The following is a 21,026-nucleotide window of genomic DNA, read 5'->3' as shown; positions in this document are numbered from 1 at the left end:
ATCAAGGGGACTACTGAGCTTAACATTCGTATCTAATGGAGATCACTGTTTACAGTTTTGTGATGCACTGTGGAATTATTTGGAATTTAACTCCAGACAGTGGCAATGAGATTTGTAGTAACAAACTCTACACCATCACTTCTCCTTGCCAGTTGAATAATAGTGATGATTTCTTCTACCATTAGGATTTTAACCTGCTTTCTATGGGTTGAGTGCCACTGCACAATTATGCGTCAGTTACAGAGGTAGCTTTTGAGAAATGTGCATGCCTAATTCTAACTGACTAACTTTAGTCACTACATAAGAGTTGCAATTTTGGAAGGACTGCTGCATAACAGCAACTCGAGTTCATAAGTTTTCTGGCCATTTTCAGATGTATATTGGTGAAAGTAAACTACCCTGGTGTACTCTAACTTGGTATGCAGACAATATTTGAGCACAGAAAATTCTACTACTGCCCTATCATTTTCTGATCAACCATCTTTACTTAGTGAACTCACAAAAAGACAGCAATGCAGCACTGGAAGATTCCCAATGACAGGTTGTTACACGAAATCACAGTCTTGATCCAATCAAGTTCTCAGGTAGTTGTATTTCCATCGATTCCATATGATAGAGTCCCGGAATTTCGATTATGGCAACAATTTTTGATTCATTATAGTTCATTTAATGACCAGCAGAAACACAGTGTTTGACAATAGAGAATTGCCTAGTTTGGAGGGTGTAAGTATACTGCTGTTGCTCCACAATGCACTTCTAAATAGTACATGCAGTTTGCCTTATACAAGAATTAAAACTTGCATGGTGGACAGAAGACCACATTAACATGATGTTTCCTGAGTACTCTAATTTTGCAGATATATCCACGACATTTGGAAGGTAAGCTGTTGACTTGGTGGACCTCATTCTCATCCATGTTCTGCCATTCATACATCTGTAGCACCCTCTGTATCTGACAAGATTAATATTTTTTTTTGTACCACAGTTTGGCAATCTCCCAATTCCATCAGCATCTCAGATGGTATAGGCTGGACGAATCAACATCTTGAGAATGTCCACTATCCATGCCGGGTGACGGAAACTGGACTGATTTTAGCCAAATATGGCACACATACTGCTTATTGGCTGGCAAGAAGTACTGTGGGGATAAGAATCACCTAGCTCCCATCGGGGTGGAGGTAGTACAGTCGGTAACCTCTCACATCTAGGTTGCTCAGCACAACAGTAGTATTGGAATGTGTTCCAGAGACTGTATGAGTGGATGGGCACAGCTGAGCAGAGAGAGGGGGCCACAGAGAAGGGGGGGATTTCAAATTAGAAGAGAGAGATTTAAATTTTTCCTGATTATTTTTATGAAAGCATTTCACATAATTCTATATATAAACTGATGACTCATATTTTGTATAAAAGTAATGTGAAAATACTTCTACTACCCAGGAACAGGAATGAGAGTAAGAGGGGGTTGATTTGTAACAACATTCTGAAACAGTCTGTACGTATTAAACAGCTTTTGATATTCCTTTCCTTGTATTTAATTGGAGTACTTTAGCAGTATGAAGCATAACGTGTGTAAAGTGTATCAACCAGGTCACAAGAATTGGCCCTACTGGGTGCTAATATTTTTACAATGTGTTTTGGTACCAAAAATCATGCAACAAGGCTGAATTCTAGAAATAAATTTAACATCCTCTTTGGAGTCATGTATAGGAAAACAGAAGGGGGTTCAGACATATACAGTATGCAATATATGTGACATGAGCTTGCGTGGGTGAAGCTGCAGATGAAAAGCTAGATTTACATATAAAGGTAATGCAAGAGAACACTCATTTTTACCATTGCACCATACTAGGAAAGGAAATGATTAAGGATTCAAAATGCACCATGGGGCACTTTTGAGTGTAGATTAAACTGTACAGCCAAATCAAGCAATTTTTAAACTTTGACTAGAAATCAATTTTGTCTATAAATGTCAGCCATTTTCATAGTTTACTACCAGCACAAGGGCAATAAATTTTACTCCAAGCTTTTCTGCACTATAAGTAAATAAAATGAAAAAGGACTTTGTAGTAGCAGTATTATTCTCCTGATGCATAAATTATCTTTGAACAAAACTAAGAGTAATGTGAAATAAAACAACCAAAGCTGCATAAATTTCATGGCACTTCTCCTCATGACATGTACAAATCTAGCAAACACTATTCTGTTACAAAGGTGCCAAAATAATAATTTTGTTAAATATCTGGATTTAAAAGGCGCCACAAAAGAAAAGTCTATGAAAACCTTTTGGATAACGGAATATCTCAAATTCACTGTCATATTATTTCACTCTAAAATCACACTGCACTTAGATAATTCCTCCTCTTGGTGATAATTTTCACAACTACAACATATAAACAAGGGATGAAGTGACAAGGAACAAAAACACCAAGTAGTAATGACTTTCCTCAGCTATACCAAAACAATTATAAACTACCCGCTGTCGTCAAACTTAATATGCAGAAAATATGAGACTGTAATGTTGTGTAGAATTTTTAGTATACAACGGAAAACAGGAAGTAGGTGTGAAGTTGAGTGTTTCCACTGAAAGGTTCCTCATTTAATTTACATCAAATACAACTATCACACAATTCATTACCTTTTTCTATCGTTTAGCAACATGACTACATGAAAGTTTGGTTCATTATTGTTTCTGAAACTGCAGGGAGAAACAAGCTCAATTGTCTGAGTCCATATGATGAAACTGCTGCACAGCAGTTCAGCTTCACTGACAGCACACACAAGTTGTGTACTCAAAACAAACTGAAAACTGTGTAGGTGTAACTACACTACGTATTTGCCCCAGCAAGTCCTGCATAAAACCAAAGAGCTGCAGCTGCGAGGCATAGTGTAGACACGGCACGAACCAGCAGTGCCATCCAGGGTCCCACATTTGCAGTGGCTGCTATCACATCACACAGTGGGAGTTGGTAGGCACAGAGCAGCAGCAATGCAGACACAGCAGGAAGAAGTGAGCGTTTTAGGTCATGACGAGACCACAACCAAACCAACACTGCACTTGTAAGATGCCGAACCTGAAACAACGTACACGTATGTAGCAACAAGTAACACTCATACATAAGGGGTAATAGGAGAGAAGTTCCTTGAGAAGGGAGTACGAAAAAGGAAGACTTCAGAGAAAACTAGGGTGATAAGAATCCACAAAAATACAAATCTAACAGAGAGTAGTAAGAAACAGATTGAGTTGGGGAAGGAGATGGAGATAGTCAGGAGCAGAGTCAAGTATAGGACGGAAATTACTGGAGATTCAGGGTAGATGGATTCTAAAAAATATGATTGTAGAGAAGCTGCTATATGTAGATGGCTTCTTTCACAGGCAACCTTGCCATGGATGTGATAGAATACACCACTAACAGGCTTGAATAGGATGTACTGAGGATTTATGTGGAAATCTTGCAACTTTGTTTTTAGTAGGGATATGACCCAGATGAATGGGATTAACAGTGAAAGTGGAACACAAAATTTTGTAGATTGGGAAGAAGTTTCAGACCCAATAGGAAGCCTCCCCTTTATTCCCATACCTAAATTGAACCTTGCTGCACCAGTCAAGGATCTACACTCCCTACAATGGAGATATTGCTTTGCCATCTAACTTAAGAACCAAAACTGATCCTATGCCCATATTGCACAATGCATCACCCATTTCATTTCTTTCCATCTGAGATCACCTCCCAGTTACCATACACCCTCCTAAATTTCCAGAAATTTCTTACCTCCATTCCTAGGAGCCTTCTCAATAGCACTTACCTTCAAAAACTGGGTAAAGGAGCAATAATCCATGGTGTCAAAACAGATCTGAAATCTACCAGCCTACATGCAGACAAAGGCCCCAATACCTCTGTGATGAAACAAAGTTTGATTGTCAGATGAGTTTGATAGTACCAGCATCCTATTAGTATGTCTTGAAAGAAGCATTGTATGTTATAGCTGAAGGTTTCACCCTCTCCCTTACTTTCATTCTGATAATCATGCAATCATTTCTAGAAATACCATCTGTAAGTTGCAAGAAGGCAACAGCAAACCAGCTACAAAAAACTGAATGTGTAATTTGCCATATTATCTCTTTGTATAAGGACTCAGTCAGTCATTACATCATAAGCACTCTTGTCAGTACATCATGCAGCTTTTGGGTGACAATACAGTTACTGATACCAAAAAAATTTAAAATATTACATTTCTTTTAACTACCAGAAGCCCTAAGCCCTCATTACTCAGCTATGATACTTGAAGGTGCCGTCTTTCAAGCAGATCACAGAAAAATTCTGGGAAATGCAACATTAAGTTCAAAGAATCAAAGACATCTGGAACTCCCAAACTTTGTCACTGTACTGTACCAAGCATCAGAACAGTAATAGGACTAGTGTATTGTCACCTACTAAAGAATAATAACAACTTAAGGCATATATTGCTGTTGCCACTTAATATAAGCGATATTGTTAAACCTATTTTTTACAGATTTTACATGGAGATGACTACTTACTAGACTGATATTTGAGTCCAGAGAGGCACGTATATAAGTCCAGTCAAATTCAGCACCACGAGCTCCTACCCAAAGCAGCAGGAGACGTGTCAGCAGTACATCAGCACCTGCCCAACCAATACCAGCTGTCAACACCTTAGCATGACCTTTGCCTGGTATGCCTGCCAGCACAGCATACATTCCACAGAGGTCTGCAACCTCAACAGATGCCTTAAGGAATTCCTGTGGGGGAAAAAGAGGGCAGTTTCATCATCCTGTTGCTTTTAATTTAAAAAAAATTTAAAAAATTAGAACAGAAAAGGAGCACTTACAGCCAATTGCCAAATTGTAACAAGCATAGCAATATTATCAAAAGACACAAACAGAAGCAATGCCACTACATGTTTTTTAAAGCAATGTTGGCAGCACTTTATGTGAGCTGTTTGAAGGAGGTGAAAAGGGGGGGGGGGGGGGATGATGATGAGTTGGGTTGAGGGGGCGCTCGACATCACGGTCATCAGTGCCCTGACGAAAAGTCAACATGAAATCTCATGGGTAGGGACGAAGGCTGCCCCACATGCAGAGCAGTTTGTAAGTCTGCCGCCCTTCCCCACCAGTTTAGGGCTGAGGCCTGATAGTTCACAAAATTTCACAACTCTTTTAACACTGGTATCAGTATCTGCGAGGACAGTGGGCAGATCTCCAGCAAGACCAAGGGCTGTCCTATTATCAGTATACAGGACACACGTAGCTACAATATGCTGAACTGAAAGCGGCATGCCACAAACTTCACAGAAAGATGGATCCTCCCCCCCCAGAGGAGGAAGCCATGTGTAAAAGGGCTATGCCAGATGTGGTAAGCAAAACTTCCTTCCAGTGGTAAGCAGAACCTCCTTCCAGCGGCGAGGCTGACACGAAATCTGCCAAGCTTTTGTGGTTGGTTTGAGCGACTGCAGTTTGTTGTGAGACACCTGCAACCAGTAGCCTATAAAAATACAGAAATCAAGCAATGTTTTGTAACAATGAATTGAAGCTAATCTCTCAACTGTAATATGTGGTCAATGTGGTCCCTGTAATGGCAGAAATTTAATGTAACAAAATACACGCGTGGATTTTGGGAGAAAGCAGCTGGTGTTTACAAAGGAACCATCCCAGTATTAGCCTTAAATGATTTAGGGAAACAATGGCCATACCAAATGCAAATGTCATTAGCACTGCATAACCTAGTTCAATGATGCTTGTCTCCAACACTTACTTATTTTTAAATATTTTCCCTCTCTTCCTTTTCACTCCCAATGAAAGATCCAATGGCCAGAGCCATGCATCCTACCAGATTTAACCATTTGAGACTGCCTGCAGCCGACTGCTCCATTCCATTCTGTTGCTTGCACCATAGGCAGTAAAGCTCAACTATACTGTGAACAGAGTGCGGCAAGCTGCAATGGCCTGCAGCTCGTTTGGGTACCCAGCCAAACCCCAAAAGTCACCAGGACTCAGTGCAACAGGAAAATGGACAGTGTGATATTACAGTCCTAAACACATAGCTCAGTGCAAGGCACTGAAATGATTACAGTGTAGGCAACTCTCAACTGTTTTGATTTTCTTTACTGTACTTTGGGATTATTATTATTATTATTGTCAGAAATACATATTGAACAGCAAAGGGGTAAAAAAATGTATGGAAGAGAAAAACAAAGGTTCCCTGAAACTGGAGGAAGGAACCTACACTAGTCTGAAGAACTGAGAAAGTAGTATGGTATGGCAAAATTTTACACAAATTATAAATATTCAAAATAAATCTGCAGGTTTTGCTAAGTGTACTAGCTGTCATGCATTATTAGCTTCCTGTGATGGTGGCAGTACTAGCAGTATGTTGTGACACTTCAATACCTACAGAACTATTTCTACTAGCCAGATCACGAGTACTAGCAAAAAACCAATTGTCTTGGAGAATTGTGTAAGAATGTGTGCAAGAGATCTGCAGCCATTCAGCACAGTTGCAGGAGAAGGCTTGCGCAGATACCCAAAAGTAGGAGCACAGTACTCCACTGCAAGTGAGAGAGATGTGCTTCCTTACCCACTATAATTTAACAACAATTGCAAACTAATATTGCACAGCAATGCCCCCACCCCCCAAGTGCTGCAGGATATGAAAGATGGTGCATGTGCCTGTACAGCTGACAGACACACACACTAAAAAACATTAGTTGGCTCTCACTGCGCATTCAATATTGCAAGAGTTGTAGCGGAAAAACTGGGTTCTGTTTGTTGCAGAGTTCCCATATGATGTGAAAAACAGTGCTGCAAATATATAGGAGGAAACTGAAATTAACATGTGCAAGTTAGGCTATGTACAAGCCATCTATCGCATCTATCGATGGGTGGGCGGGTGGGTGGGGGGAGCCGTGGCTGGGTGGCGGCGGGTGGCGCAACTGTGGAAAAGGCACTTGAGAACCATCACCACCTTCTGTGCAAAAACTACTGCCTTGGCACTGGTCTAGACCACACCACTGATGATAAATGGTGGCAGGAATACTGTCAAAATGTTGGAATACTGTCATAATGTTCAGACACTGTTGGAAGCAATGAAAAATGCCATTATTTATTTAAAAAGGAGTGGCCCTGAGAAAGGCTTGTGGTTGCAGTTTATTGTAAAGCAGCATGTTGATACTCGCTGGAATACTTTTTATCACATGCTAAAATCTGAGTTTATGCAGCATGGACAAACAACTGAAGTTTTACATGAATTCAGAAAATAAACTTGTTTGGGAATTGGGATCAGTAGGTAGTTGACATATTAATTCAGTTCCTTGAACTATTTCATGAGGCCATCAAGGCAATGGAAGCTGACAGTGGTTCAACACAGCAGCTGCTGGTGCCATGGGTGAACCAGCTACAGGAACACTGACAAGAACGCAGACAATGCAGTAAACACTCCCATAAAACAATGAATTTATAAACAAATATATTTTAAACTTTTTGTTATACATTTTAAACACTAAGAACTGGATGAGAGATTGTATTTAGAGAAGACAGTGTTTCTCAGTATATCACTTGCAGAAAATAGCATTGCTAAAAGCACCTTTCTTGAGATCGAAACAAAGCCAGTGCGCTTGCTTGCATTATTTCTAGTACCACATGTGCCTCATCTGAAGCAGCTTTTTCTAATTGAGAGAGATGAAGTTTATGTTGGAGCACATTCAAGATGTGCTGCCCTTCAAGGTATATATATGATGTCAAGTAGGTTTTCTAAGTAAACATTTTATCAGTAGGATCATCCTCAAAGGTAGAGTCTGTAATAGTGGAAAGAAATAAATTCATATGAAAACTGCAACAAATTTATTATCAGCTATGCAACATAACACATTCATCTTCCATGCAGGATGTTGTATTACTACCAGAATTGCATACAGAGGATGAAGCCACAGCATTGATACTTTCTAAATGTGCAAAGAGTGCCTCTGTATAGTGGGCGGAGGAGGACGAAACTGTTGAAGTTTCCATGTATCTGATGATGGAAAAGACCAGATAAGGGAAAGTCACTTCTCGAGTGGTGAAAGTCAAGAGTAAAAACTTACCCAAGACTGTCTCTAGTAGATGGGCAGTGTCTATAATGAAAGGGTATTTAGTAGAGCTGGGTATCATTACCAATAAACATAATGGAATATCTATGGAGTACGTGAGCTACCTGCAATATCATTGTAAGTTTCATAATACCTTTCCATAGCATCCAATTTCTGTCATAACATATCTCTAATTTCTTAACTGCTTGTTTCAGGAATAAATTCATCCAGAAATCTTCTTGGATGATCAGCCAAGTGGTGGCGTCATCTTGTGGCAACGTTTCAATGGGTTTCGTACCCATCATCCTCAAGCGAGGTGTCGGGATGCTGTGCTGCACATATCTGTGTAGTTACTTGACCGCTGTCCTCTTCTGCAGGCAGGCCAATCATGCGCCTCTGTTAACAGATTCCGGGCGGCGTGGCTGGTGGTGGGGGGGATCACAGCGTGGCTCTGGTGTGGGCATTGAATCCTGGTCGCTGTCCTTTCTGTCTGCAGACACCGCCATGTTCAGAATGGAGCGTTCCTGACATATCTTCCTAACTTCGGAATCCCATGCTGCGCTAAGTTGAAATCCACTATCCTGGTTGACCAGATTGTTGTGAAGACGTATTTCCACTGTCTCCTTGAAAGAGGAGTCCCAAAATTATTTGGCACTGCATATCATCTTCATTTCTTCAAAGTTAACAGTGTGCCCCCATTAACGCTATGCTCTGCTACTGCGGACTTGCTTATTTGTCCTGAGCGCACATTTCTGACGTGCTCTTTATAGTGCTGTGATGTACACCATTGCATTTGTCCAATGTACTGCCTCCCACATTCACACTGTATACTGTAGATGCCTGGTGTCTGCAACCTTAAAACGTCTTTGGTCGAGCCAAGTACGTCCTTTACTTCTCATGTTGTGTGGAAGATGGCTTTTACACCGTGCTTTTTCAGTATCAGATGTAGTGGAATCTTCTCCTTAAGAATCTTCTGGAGGCCATATAATTGTGGAGACGTCGGTGCCATGGGGTAAAGCCTTCTGATGGTGTACTTGTCTGAACACCACAAATGCACCAACATATGGGATAGCCAAACACCTAGCACAACTACCAAAACTACTTGAGGCTCACTGCCCACACCACATCATGAATTCGACAGAATTTGTAAACGTACTCCAAGAGCTGTGCATAGATGAGAAGAACCTACTAGTCAGCTTTGATGTTGTGTCACTTTTCACCCACATGCCACCGGATGATTTTTTAGCACTTCTCGAGGGACACTTCGCTGAAGACACAATCAGACTAACTACCACCTATTTCAAATGTGGCGGGAAATTCTATGAACAAATAGATGGGGTTGCCATTGGCTCCCCCTTAGCTCCGAGTATTGCCAACCTTTACATGGAGCACTTTGAAGATGTGGCACTGGCCTAAAACCAAAGGCATCCCATAGATACGTTACCAACACTTCTGTGGTGTGGCCACATACCAAAGAAAACCTACAGGAGTTTCTATGTCATCTCAATGGCATACATGAGAATTTCAAGTTCACCATGGAAGTAGAAGAGAACGGATGCCTATCCTTCCTGCACATTTTAACCAGGAGAAATCTGGATGGTACGTTGGGACACACTGTCTACAGTAAAAAGTCGCACACAGTGTAATGACACTTCCTTGGATGAAAAATGAAAAAAGAAAAAATAGCAACCAATACCCCAAAATTCTCCCCAAAACAAGTTCCAAATTCTATGAAAAGTGAACAAGTAACCAAAGTTCCAGTTAACACTATTATTTGGATAATAACCAGTAATTGAAACAACAATCTTATACTTTGTAATTTATCAATCTACAAAAGAAAGATGGAATCTCAGTAAAATCAAACTCAAAATCATTATAACTAAAATTAGCAAAGTAGAACCAACGATCTCAAAGAATATTTCGTGTGAGTACTCTTTGAGAATCGTGAGTAATGGCTAAGGAAAATTTGATCACTACGTTACGGGAGTTAGCCGAAGCTGGTCAGACTTGTTTGAATACTCGTATATGTAGGCATGGTTAGATTATTTTCCAAGGATCGATAATTGCGATCTACTATGACGCAGTGAAACGAAACATTGACTTCAACTATAACATCGTTTAGAATTCAGATAGAGGACTACCTTATATTAGACTGAAGTGAACTTTTTAATTAGATAACTCGAACTCAGCTCTAGTTAGGCATTGAACAGTGATAGACAATTAAGTTCATTCGTAATTACAAATGGACTCTGGAACTTGGCAATAGTTTTAAAGCAGATAATTTATAAATCACCCCCCCCCTCCCCCCACCTGGGGGAGCATCTTCCTCACAGAAGTGATTGTTATTGTGAAATAAACCACCCTTTCATGCCAATTTATGCATTTGTGATTACAAAATTGTTTAGAGACATAACTGTGATCTTTTGCGTGCTGCGATAATATTTGACTGAAGTGCTCGGCGCGTATTTTTCGAAGACCGACGGACAATAGCGAGACGGAGCGAGAGCCCGCAGTAGGCTTAAAAAAAAGTCACATGCTGTGTTAGTGTTTCTTCTGTTAATGGTAAAGGTATTATTGTTTGTGCCATATAGTACTTAACCTATAACTACAGCAGGAATATTTTTTGTTTTGTTCCAAAACTTTAAAAAAGTCAATTATTTATGAAAGTGTATTTTTATTCACAAAAAAAGACGCATTTAGCATATTCTGTAAGTAATATTCCTACAATGAACTAATAAATATATTTTAAAATTAAAATACTATGAGTGCACTGTATGTAAAGTAAAGTAGTTGACTACTCCATTTTACCCATTTGTGTAAATAATTGGTTTATTTGCCCTTTCGAAGTCTAATTACTCGACACAAAACTGTAATAATACAGGCATTGGCAACACTGGTCATTATTTAAAAGACTAGCATAACGAATAAAAGAGCATGTGCAGTAGCGGTATCAAAGCGAGCGAACTGTCTTTCTGGAAATCGAAATGGGAGCTAATGAACTAAAAGAGTGACCTAGTTCGCGACGGAACCGCGAACTAAACTGAACGTTCCCAGTCGTGAACTATTAAGCGCAAGACTGTATACCTTATTTATGACTTAAGTAATTATTAGTAACCGGAGGTTGTATGTAACCCTACTTGTGAACATTTAATGGTACAACGATTTCCGTGTTACGATTGGCCACTAAAGAATGGTAGGACTAGGTGTGTTTTCATTACAGAAAACTAACTAGGCTGAGTTGTTACAATCACAGTGGAAAAGAGTTGAATAATGCTGACTAACACGTATAAGTGAAAAGTGTCGTGTTAATTTGTGCGACGTACTGAGGTAGGCGCACTGTAAATACAAGTCGCTGATAGACATCATCTCCTTGAACTAGAATTCGATGGTAGGCGAGTCAGAGTTCTATGCCCAGACAAACTTATATACTTATGAAATTAAACCAAGGACTGAAAGACAATGTATCCTTTACCAATACCCCAAAATTTTCCCCAAAAAAAGTTACTTGTGTGATTGAATCCCATACAGACGGACCATGACTGTTGTGTACTAAATGTGATCGGGTATATTAATGAGATTTTTGTTCCGTATCAACTATCTGAGTATGGAAGACCAGTAGCAGCCGTCAGATGACCGCTGGTGCCTTCACGTCGCGCCAGCCCTGCTGGTAATTGAGGTAATGGAGGTAAAACTGCTGGGGGAGGGGGAGGTGGGGTCACTCAAGTATACGGTCAACCTTCGAGAAGGGAAATAGCTGCTTCCTGCTGCTTCTCGTGTGCATCTGAGACTTTGAGCCGCTGTCTAACGACCACTGCTCATTTGAAAGACGACACCGTGAGCAAAGGAGGCTCACTTGTTCATTCAACACACATTCACAGTCTTCTGGATATGAAGAGTAATGTCAGTTGCTAGCCATTCAAGAGGCAACTGACAAGAAGCAGCAGATACAAAGAACAATGTTGGTTGCTAGCCATTCAACAGGCAACCAACAAGCAAAGAATATGTCGGTTGATAGCCATTCAAGAGGCAGCCAACTGGAAGAACTGTGTCGACTGCTAGCCATTCAAGAGGCAGCCCACAATAAGATATATGTCTGTTGCTAGTCAATCAAGAGGCAGCAGACGATAACATGTACGTCTGCTACTTGCCAATTACAAGGTAGCATATACTGAAATGATATGTCGCTTGGGTTCCTGCTGCCTAGACAACTGGGACGCAGCAAAGGTAGCAGATGATCAGGCTGTGATCCCTGCCCGCACAATCTGGTCCAACTCTCTTGCATGCTAAACGTCCCGACAGGAACCTGACCACCACTTGCAGACCATCGTTCCAGACACCGTGTCTGCACACTTTCCGGGTGTCATGAAGAAAAAAACCAGAATTATAAAACTGAATATTTTGTAATGATTATGATGGAATGAAGTCAATTTTCAGATGCAATTCATAGATATGACAATGAAATGAGGCCAATTTTCAATTATTTGATCGTGCATGGTGACAATATTTAATAACAGTTCTAAATTATTTTATGCTTGAAATACTTGAGCCATGAAGAAGCAACCAGTACAAATACTTATCCGATAATCAGAGCACCCGCTTGTGTATGCAAAAGGGAATGCACTGATAATCGTCTGGGGGGTGGACGTAATGACACTTCCTCAGACGAAAAATGAAAAAATAGCAACCAATACCCCAAAATTTTCCCCAAAAAAAGTTACAAATTCTATGAAAAGTGAACAAGTAACCAAAGTTCCATTTAACACTATTATTTGGATAATAAACAGTAATTGAAACAAGAACCTTATACTTAGTCATTTATCAACTTACAAAAGAAAGATAGAATCTCAGTAAAATCAAACTCAAAATCACAGTAAATCGCAAAATCATTATAATTAAAATTAGCAAAGTAGAACTAACGATCTCATAGAATGCTTTGTGTGAGTACTCTTTGAGAATCGTGAGTAACGGCTAAGGAAAATTTGACCCACTGTCACTACATTACGGGAGTTAGCCGAAGCTGGTCAGACTTGTTTGAATACTCGTATATGTAGGCGTGGTTAGATTATTTTTCAAGGATAGATAATTGCGATCTACTATGATGCAGTGAAACAAAACATTGACTTCAACTATAACATTGTTTAGAATTCAGATAGAGGACTACCTGGTATAAGACTGAAGTGAACTTTTTAATTAGATAACTCGAACTCAACTCTAGATAGGCATTGAACAGTGATAGACAATTAAGTTCATTCGTAATTATAAATGGACTCTGGAACTTGGCAATAGTTTTAAAGCAGATAATTTATAAATCCCCCCCCCCCCCTCCCCCCACCTGGGAAAGCATCTTCCTCGCGGACTTGTTAGGAAGTGATTGTTACTGTGAAATAAACCACCCTTTCGTGCCAATTTACGCATTTGTGATTCCAAATTACAAAATTGTTTAGAGACATAACTGTGATCTTTCGCGTGCTGCGATAATATTTGACTGAAGTGCTCGGTGCATATATAGAAACTCTTTGATGTTAGGAAGTAATTGCAATGTTATGACTTATTAGAGATTTGAAATTACAACCAAACTATGGGGAGGTTGGTGTCGGTGGAACTAAATTGAACTCATCAGTAATGTTTTTACAGAAACTGTTAAACCATCAAATATAAACGAGATAAGACGTGTGTTATTGATAGACCAGAGGGAGGAGACAAGCAAGAAGAAGATGAAGCAAATCGTGTGGCATTCCTGCCCTATGCTGGCCTGCCAACAGCCAAAATCCAATAATACTGAAAAAGCACGGTATTATAGCCATCTTCCACACAACGTAATGGACATACTTGGTTCAACCAAAGAACCTTTAGGATTACAGATGTGGGGCATCTACAGTATCCCACGTGAATGTGAAAGGCAGTACACCGGACAAATACAATGGTGTATATAACTGCACTGTACAAAGCGAATCAGAAACATGTGCTGAGGACAAGCAAGCAAGTCCGCGGTAGCAGAGCGCAGCGTAAACAAGGGGCACACCTTCAACTTTGAAGAAACGAAGAAGATATGCAGTGCCACAATGGATTCTGGGACTCCATCTTCAAGGAGGCAGCGGAAATACATCTCCACAACAATCGTCAACCAGAATAGTGGATTTCAGCTTAGCACAGCATGGGATTTTGAAATTGGGAAGATACGTCAGGAATGCTCCATTCTGAAGGTGGCGGTGTCCATGGACAGAATGGACAGCGACCAGGACTTGACACCCACACCAGAGCTGCGCCGTGATCCCCCACCACCGGCCAAGCCGCTCGGCACCCCTTTCCAGAGGCACGTGATTGGCCCGCCTGCAGAAGAGGACTGTGGTCAAGCATCTATATAGATATATGTGGCACAACATCCCAACACCTCGCTTGAGGATGATGGGTACGAAACCCACTGAAATGTTGCAACAAGATGCCACCACTTGACTGGTCATCCAAGAATAGTTCATCACCGGAATACGCCGAGAAAGCCTGCAATTGCAATTCATCCAGAAGGTTGTAAAAGTGTTATGAGAAGAGAAATATTTTTTATTTATCTGAGGCAAGAATATTTATGGAAAACTTTCTTACTTCATTATGTTGAGCAACACAGCTGAATTGACGCTAATTCTAATGATCAGTGAAAACCACCTCAGCTATATTATTATACGTTTACTATCAAAGAGATAGAGGGGCTGGCCAGTACTTACCTCAGCTCAGTACAGCCGACAGATACACAAAACAGAACAGAAAATTTTTACAATCCTAGCTTTCGGAACTTTGTTCCTTCATCAGGGAGGAGAGAGGGGAAAGAAAGGGAAGAAGGGAAAGTGGATTCAGTTACTCACAACCCAGGTTATGAAGCAACATGGAAAGGAAAACTGGGAGGGTAGCAAGGATGGAGGCATGGGAAGCCAAAGATATTCTATTCTGTTTTGTGTATCTATCGGCTGTACTGAGCTGAGATAAGTACTGGCCAGCCCCTCTATCTCTTTGAATATCTTTGGCTTCCCTCTGGCAACCATGCCTCCATCCTTGCTACCCTCCCTGTTTTCCTTTCCCTGTTGCTTCATAACCTGGGTTGTAAGAAAAAAGAAACTTTTCACACAAATATGTAGATGAGACATAGCATAGTTGTTATGGCTTTATCTGATAGGAAATAGTTTGGGGAAAACTTTCCAAGTCTCTTCAAATGTTTTTTAATTACGTTCCTGACTTTTCATCCCAAGAAAGATCAATTTCTACTACAAAATTGTGAATGGTATCAAAGAACTGATTTTGATTGGAATTTATACAGATCACCTAAATTGTTAACTTTTAAACTAATGATTGATAAAGTCTTGCACAGACTTGTGTTAGGTCCATGAAGTAATAAATTTGAACTGTTGATTTTTAGGAAAATACCTGCCAAATATGTCCATGTCTGGCTTCAGAAAGATGTAGCTGATGAGAAAATGATAACAATATGAGAACAATTCTGCCATGAGATAAGCACCTAACTTCCATGTGTGTCAATAAAAACTTAATTCTTTACACAGTACTGCAAAAATTTGATAGTTAGTCAGATCACCTATAACAAAATTATCTGCTTTCTACTGATGTACAAAGTTGTTTTCACACAAACATATCAAAATGTTGATACACCAATTACAAGCATTGGAGAAGATTAAGGAATCACACTGTTCCTGACTTTCCTGTTTATATAAGTGTAAGAAAAAAAGCCTTTTCACACAAATACAATTTAATACAAGACCAGAGTTGAAATACTGCACTGGAAAATAGTGTGCGAAGTAAAAACTGCTTGCAAATGGGCCACAGAGAATTTTGTATTTCCCTGTCTGGTGGTCACCCGAGTCAATGAGCAGCCAAGCCACATGGGCCTCTGAGTGAACCCAGGCTATGATACTGTGCATTTAGGTGGGTCTCAGTGCGGATCCACCACCTAACCAGGAAGTGCGAGGCATGGCTCATCCAGCTGTCACGGCTGTAGTTGCACTTGGGCCACACAGGCTCGATGCATGCCTCTGCCAATGGCTTCAAAATCTGAAATTTGTTGCCTCTGTCATCTTACTTCCTGTTCTTGATGCAACCTGTTAACATTTTAAACTTGTTGTGGCTGACTCAAATTGATATCTGATGAACTATTTACAAAGAAGATTGTAGTTGTACATACTATTGATGACCACACCATTAAAGGTGTAGCACAAGCTCTGAGGGGCCAATGATAGAGAAGGTTATTAGTCATGTCCTTGTCAAAGGAACTGTACCACCATTTGCCTTAATCAGTTCAGCAAAATAATGGAAAACATAACAGTGGAGGACCAAAATGGGGATTTAAGCCCTATTCCTCCCAGTCCAATGTGCTCACTGCTGGACTAGCTTGCTCAGGGGCTTGACAAGCATGCTTGAATATGTGTAGGATAAATCTGCACAAGAATCGGCACTGCACACACAGTTTGATGCTTGATCAATTTTCGTAAGCATGTGATGCTTGAGCATGTGTACCAAGAATAGGGAGGCTTGTGGAAGCATTTTTCAGTGATCTGCTTTGATTTAATATTTATATGGGCCTGTTACATTATATTCTGTACAAAGATCGTAATGTAACGTAGGTCTAGTCAAAGATTACAAAGAAGTAAATCAACAGTATTGTGACACAGTTTCCATAGTGTGTTTACCACAGTCTAATGTCTCTACCATGAATAGTTAATATGGGAGCCATATTTTCGTATTTTTAGCCACTCTATACTCCACATATCATGTTCTCTCTCTCTTTCTAGCATAAGTAATAATAATAATAATAATAATAATAATAATAATAATAATAATAATAATAATAATAATAAAAATAGCAAACCGAAAGACAAAGGTTTAAATTTTGCACCTCAGAAATCATTCCATCAGGAGAATTATACAAACATTCTGTTGTTTGACCATCGAACAGATTTCCATAGTAATAGTAGACACAGTAATATGCATCTCTGGCACAGAGAACTGAAAGAGTTGAAAACAAATAAGTTGCCAGGTCCATACAGAAACCCAGTTCAGTTTTACAAAGAGTACTCTACAACTTTGGCCCCTTGCCTAACTTGCAATTATCGTGAATTTCTCACCCAGCGCAATGTCCCAAGCACAGGTGACTTCTGTGCATAAGAAGGACAATAAGAACAGACTGGCAAAATTACATACCAATTTCCCTAAGATCGGTTTGCTGCAAAATTCTTGAACATATTCTCAGTTAGAATATAATAAATTTTCTTGATACTTCAAAGTTTATGTCTGTGAATCAGCACTGTTTTTGAAAGCATCACTCGTGCGACTATGTTCTAAGATTTCCAGAAAGCATTTGACATGGTGCCACACTGCAGACTGTTAACGAAGGTACGAAGTATGGAATAGGTTCCCCGATATGTGAATGGCTCCAAGACTTCTTAAGTAATAGAACCCAGTATGTTGTCCTCTAAAGTGAGTGTTCGTCAGAGACAAGGGTATCTTCAGGAGTGCCCAAGAGAAATGCTGCATATAATCTGTCAGACAGGGTGGGCACCAATCTGCGACTGTTTGCTAATGATCCTGTGGTGTACAGGAAAGTGTCAAAGTTGAGTGACTGTAGGACGATACAAGATGACTTGGACCAAATTTCTAGTTGGCGTGAGGAAAGGCAGCTGGCTGTAAATGTTGAAAACTGTTAAGTTAATGCAGACGAGTAGGAAAAACAAACTCATAATGTTCAGATTTTTCCTGCTTGATGCAGTCACATCATTTATTTATCCATGCATAACTTTGCAAAGTAATATGAAATGCAACAAACATGTGAGAATTGTGGTAGGGAAGGTCAATGATGACTTCACTTTAATGGGAGAATTTTGGGAAAGTGTGGATCATCTGTAAAGGAAGCCACATATAGGATGCTGGTGCGACTTATTCTCGAATAGTGCTCAAGTGCTTGGGGTCTGTACCAGGTTGGATTAAAGGAAGGTATCAAAGCAATTTAGAGATGGGCTGCTAGATTTCTTACCGGTAGGCTAAAACAACACACAAGTATTTCTGGGATGCTTTTGGATCTTAAGTGGGAATCAGTGGAGGGAAGATGCAATTCGAGGAGTACTACTGAGAAAATATAGGGAACCGGCATTTGAAGCTGACTGCAGAAATTCTGCTGTCACCAACACACACACTTCACATAAGGACCACAAAGATGAAGATATGAGACATTAGGGCTCATACAGGGGCATATAGACAATTGTTTTTCCCTCGCTCTATTTGTGAGTGGAAGAGGAGAAGAAATGACCAGTAGTAGTAGTAGTAGTACAGGGTGCCCCCTGACATGCTCCATATGGTGGCTTGCAGAGTATGAGCATTAATGTAAATGTAAAACCAGCACCTCATCGTCTGAGCTTGACATTTTCTGGTAAACAAACTAACACTTGTACAAGCATACTAGAACCATGTGGAGGTGCCAGGAATTTGTGCATGCTTGCTCAAATGTGCTCGTCAAGCATAGAGTTACATGTGTGCCTGCCTTAATATACTGCAGGAAAAGAAATATAGGTAGAAATATACCACAAAAAAACCGGAATTATGGGAATATTTCATTAGCAAAACTGAATATGACATTCATAGGGGACAATAAATAGAATACAAATTAATAAGATACCTGAATTAAATGAGAAAGATACAGGCACAATAAATATAATGACTCTAGAATAATGAGAACGCCATTATCAAAATTCTGGGTTGACAATTCAGCAGAAGAGAAATACTGTGAAAATTGTGCAATCAAAGAAAACGAATGTCACTGAAATATATGAATTAGACATAACAATACAAAAATTGAAGGACAGAAAAGCAATGGGGTCAAGAGGTATATTGGATATGAGTGACAATGCCTGCTGCAATCATTTTGGAGTGTATACTCAGTTTTGTTACTAGGTGAAGTCAACAAGAGTGAAAGCAAAGAAACTTGGCTGTTCGGAAAGACTATTCTGCGCTTTGCCTGAGGTCTTGGTTAGGTTGGGAGGTGACAGTTTGGTAGTGTGTTGGTGAAGGCAATGAATGTGAAACTCAAAAGGCCTGGCTGTAGTGACAGACTGATTTGTATCTTAGCTCAGTTGAAGAAACAGCTATCTATATCATTTTAAACTGCCATGTTGTTAATGCCTTTTGTCGAGCAGTTCCTATGTCAGTGGTCAAATCTGACAGCTCATATTGAATTTTCTTCTTTATCTGCAAGTTGGACAGATGGAATAAATATCAAACTTTTTAAACATGGAGGTACCTGGCTAAAATGTTCTCCATATTTGAGAAAGACAAGAAAAGTAACCCAAACACCTGTACAGGAATCAGCCTCATTAACACAGGCTATAAAATCTACAGCACTGTATTAAATAAAAGATTGCATCCTACCTCTGATACAGTTTTACAAGAGGAACAAATACAATTTTGAAACAGATGATCCCACATTCATGATATTAGTATAAAACAACAACTCCAGAAAAGGAATAACTGTAACCTAGTGACACGCATAGCGTTTGTCAATTATGAAAAAGCTTATAACAAAGTCAATATACACCTACAGTAGCAGATTATGAAAGAAAATATCTCTGTAAAAGCTCTTTACAAAAATTTAAACATTAAATTGAAGATCTAAACAATTAAAGATGACACAGGTAATTAGAAAAGGATGTGGTGTGTCACCAACTCTATTCAAGAACCACAGACATGATATAAATAGGGCTTGGAAAAAAATTATTGTCTATGGCATAAAAACATCTGTTACACTCATTTGATCAGATAACATATCAAGAAAATGAAGATAATCTTCAAAGAACCATTTAGCACATTAATTTGTTGGCTTCTATATGAAACATGAACACCTACATTAATAAAACAAAGTTTTGGCACTTGAGAGAAAATTGCCTGTACGTGAACATGAAACCATTTTTTTCCAAAAAGGTAGTCTCTTCCAATAGTGTTTATTCTCGTAAATTAATGTTTCAAGTTGTTTTACGTATTGTCAAGAAAACATTACGGTGTTCTTCGTTAGAAAACTGGCTCAGATCTGGTTGGAATTAATTAGTTCCACATACCGCTATCACGTCTTGTCCACCAACGTCGCTAGCTGGGAAAAAGGTAGCCAACACAAGCATTTTACAAAGCTGAGTAAACACATATATGCCTCCTGCCTGAACACATTTCCAAAAGGCACCATATTCGGATCTGTAACACAGATTTTTATGTAGTGGTTGTTCATGTGAGTTAACAGCTACCGGTAACATGGCTTAATCAATACAAAGAAAAACATTGTGTATACTCACAGTCCGGAATATTTGTAAGTCAGATAATAAGGAACATAAACGAGAGCAACGCAGTTTCCAAAATGGTATAACGTCATTCTCTAAAACACACTTCGACCAAATGTCCTAAATAACTTGTATCAGCTACATATAAACATTCCAAGTCACGTTTACATTAACCTAAATATTATCAGCTGTCTAGTTTCTTCTAATTTCGGAACCTTCCAACCAAACATCGTGGGAAAAAAAAACAAGACTTTTGTTTATTCATTGTAATAATCGATCATTTTGTGAAATCGACTGAACCTGGGCTTCCATAGGCAATAAAAACTTGCACATGCTTACCGCCATCGCCTCCCGTGCCAGACAGTTTGCCTGAGGAAACATCGTACTGCCTCACTACCATGCCAACTGGCCAGATATTCCGAGAAGTTAAATTACTAGCTTGGCGCCCATAAGTTTCAGCAACTTTCGTTTGTTCGAATTTCGAAAGGAGAGGTCAGCACCAGTACACCTTCCAAGTGATCCTCTTGTAGCAACAGTTGAGGTATGCACGACGACGCTGTGGCGTTAGGTGGAAGACGAGCTAAAGGTGTGTGTGCCCGTAGTCTCACTGCTAATAAACATTTGACAACTGTTGGTTTT

The 21,026-nt window shown here is 39.7% G+C and overlaps 1 protein-coding gene across 1 annotated transcript; it reads right to left on the bottom strand.

Annotated features, from left to right (window-relative positions):
• Positions 1–2,574: 2,574 nt before the first annotated feature.
• On the bottom strand, positions 2,575–20,635 carry LOC126458117 (transmembrane protein 147). Its single transcript, XM_050094947.1, has 4 exons — positions 20,403–20,635; positions 20,175–20,304; positions 4,538–4,759; positions 2,575–3,071 (listed from the first exon to the last, which is right to left on the bottom strand). Exons 1-4 carry the CDS (start codon positions 20,477–20,479, stop codon positions 2,826–2,828), a joined length of 675 nt encoding a protein of 224 aa, XP_049950904.1. The 5' UTR covers positions 20,480–20,635; the 3' UTR covers positions 2,575–2,825.
• Positions 20,636–21,026: the final 391 nt, after the last annotated feature.

The sequence above is a fragment of the Schistocerca serialis genome, chromosome 2 (genome assembly GCF_023864345.2).
Source record: "Schistocerca serialis cubense isolate TAMUIC-IGC-003099 chromosome 2, iqSchSeri2.2, whole genome shotgun sequence".
In the NCBI taxonomy this organism is placed as follows: domain Eukaryota; kingdom Metazoa; phylum Arthropoda; class Insecta; order Orthoptera; family Acrididae; genus Schistocerca; species Schistocerca serialis.
The sequence above is the reverse complement of the archived record's forward strand: the minus strand, read 5'-3'. Positions and strand labels throughout refer to the sequence as shown.

Excerpts from the sequence above, each read along its gene's own strand:
- LOC126458117 (XM_050094947.1), bottom strand. The coding sequence starts at position 20,479 with ATGACGTTATACCATTTTGGAAACTGCGTTGCTCTCGTTTATGTTCCT. Across the intron at positions 20,305-20,402 it reads ACTTACAAATATTCCGGACT|ATCCGAATATGGTGCCTTTT; the intron begins GTGAGTATACAC and ends TCTGTGTTACAG. Across the intron at positions 3,072-4,537 it reads TGGACTCAAATATCAGTCTA|GTTCGGCATCTTACAAGTGC; the intron begins GTAAGTAGTCAT and ends ACGTTGTTTCAG.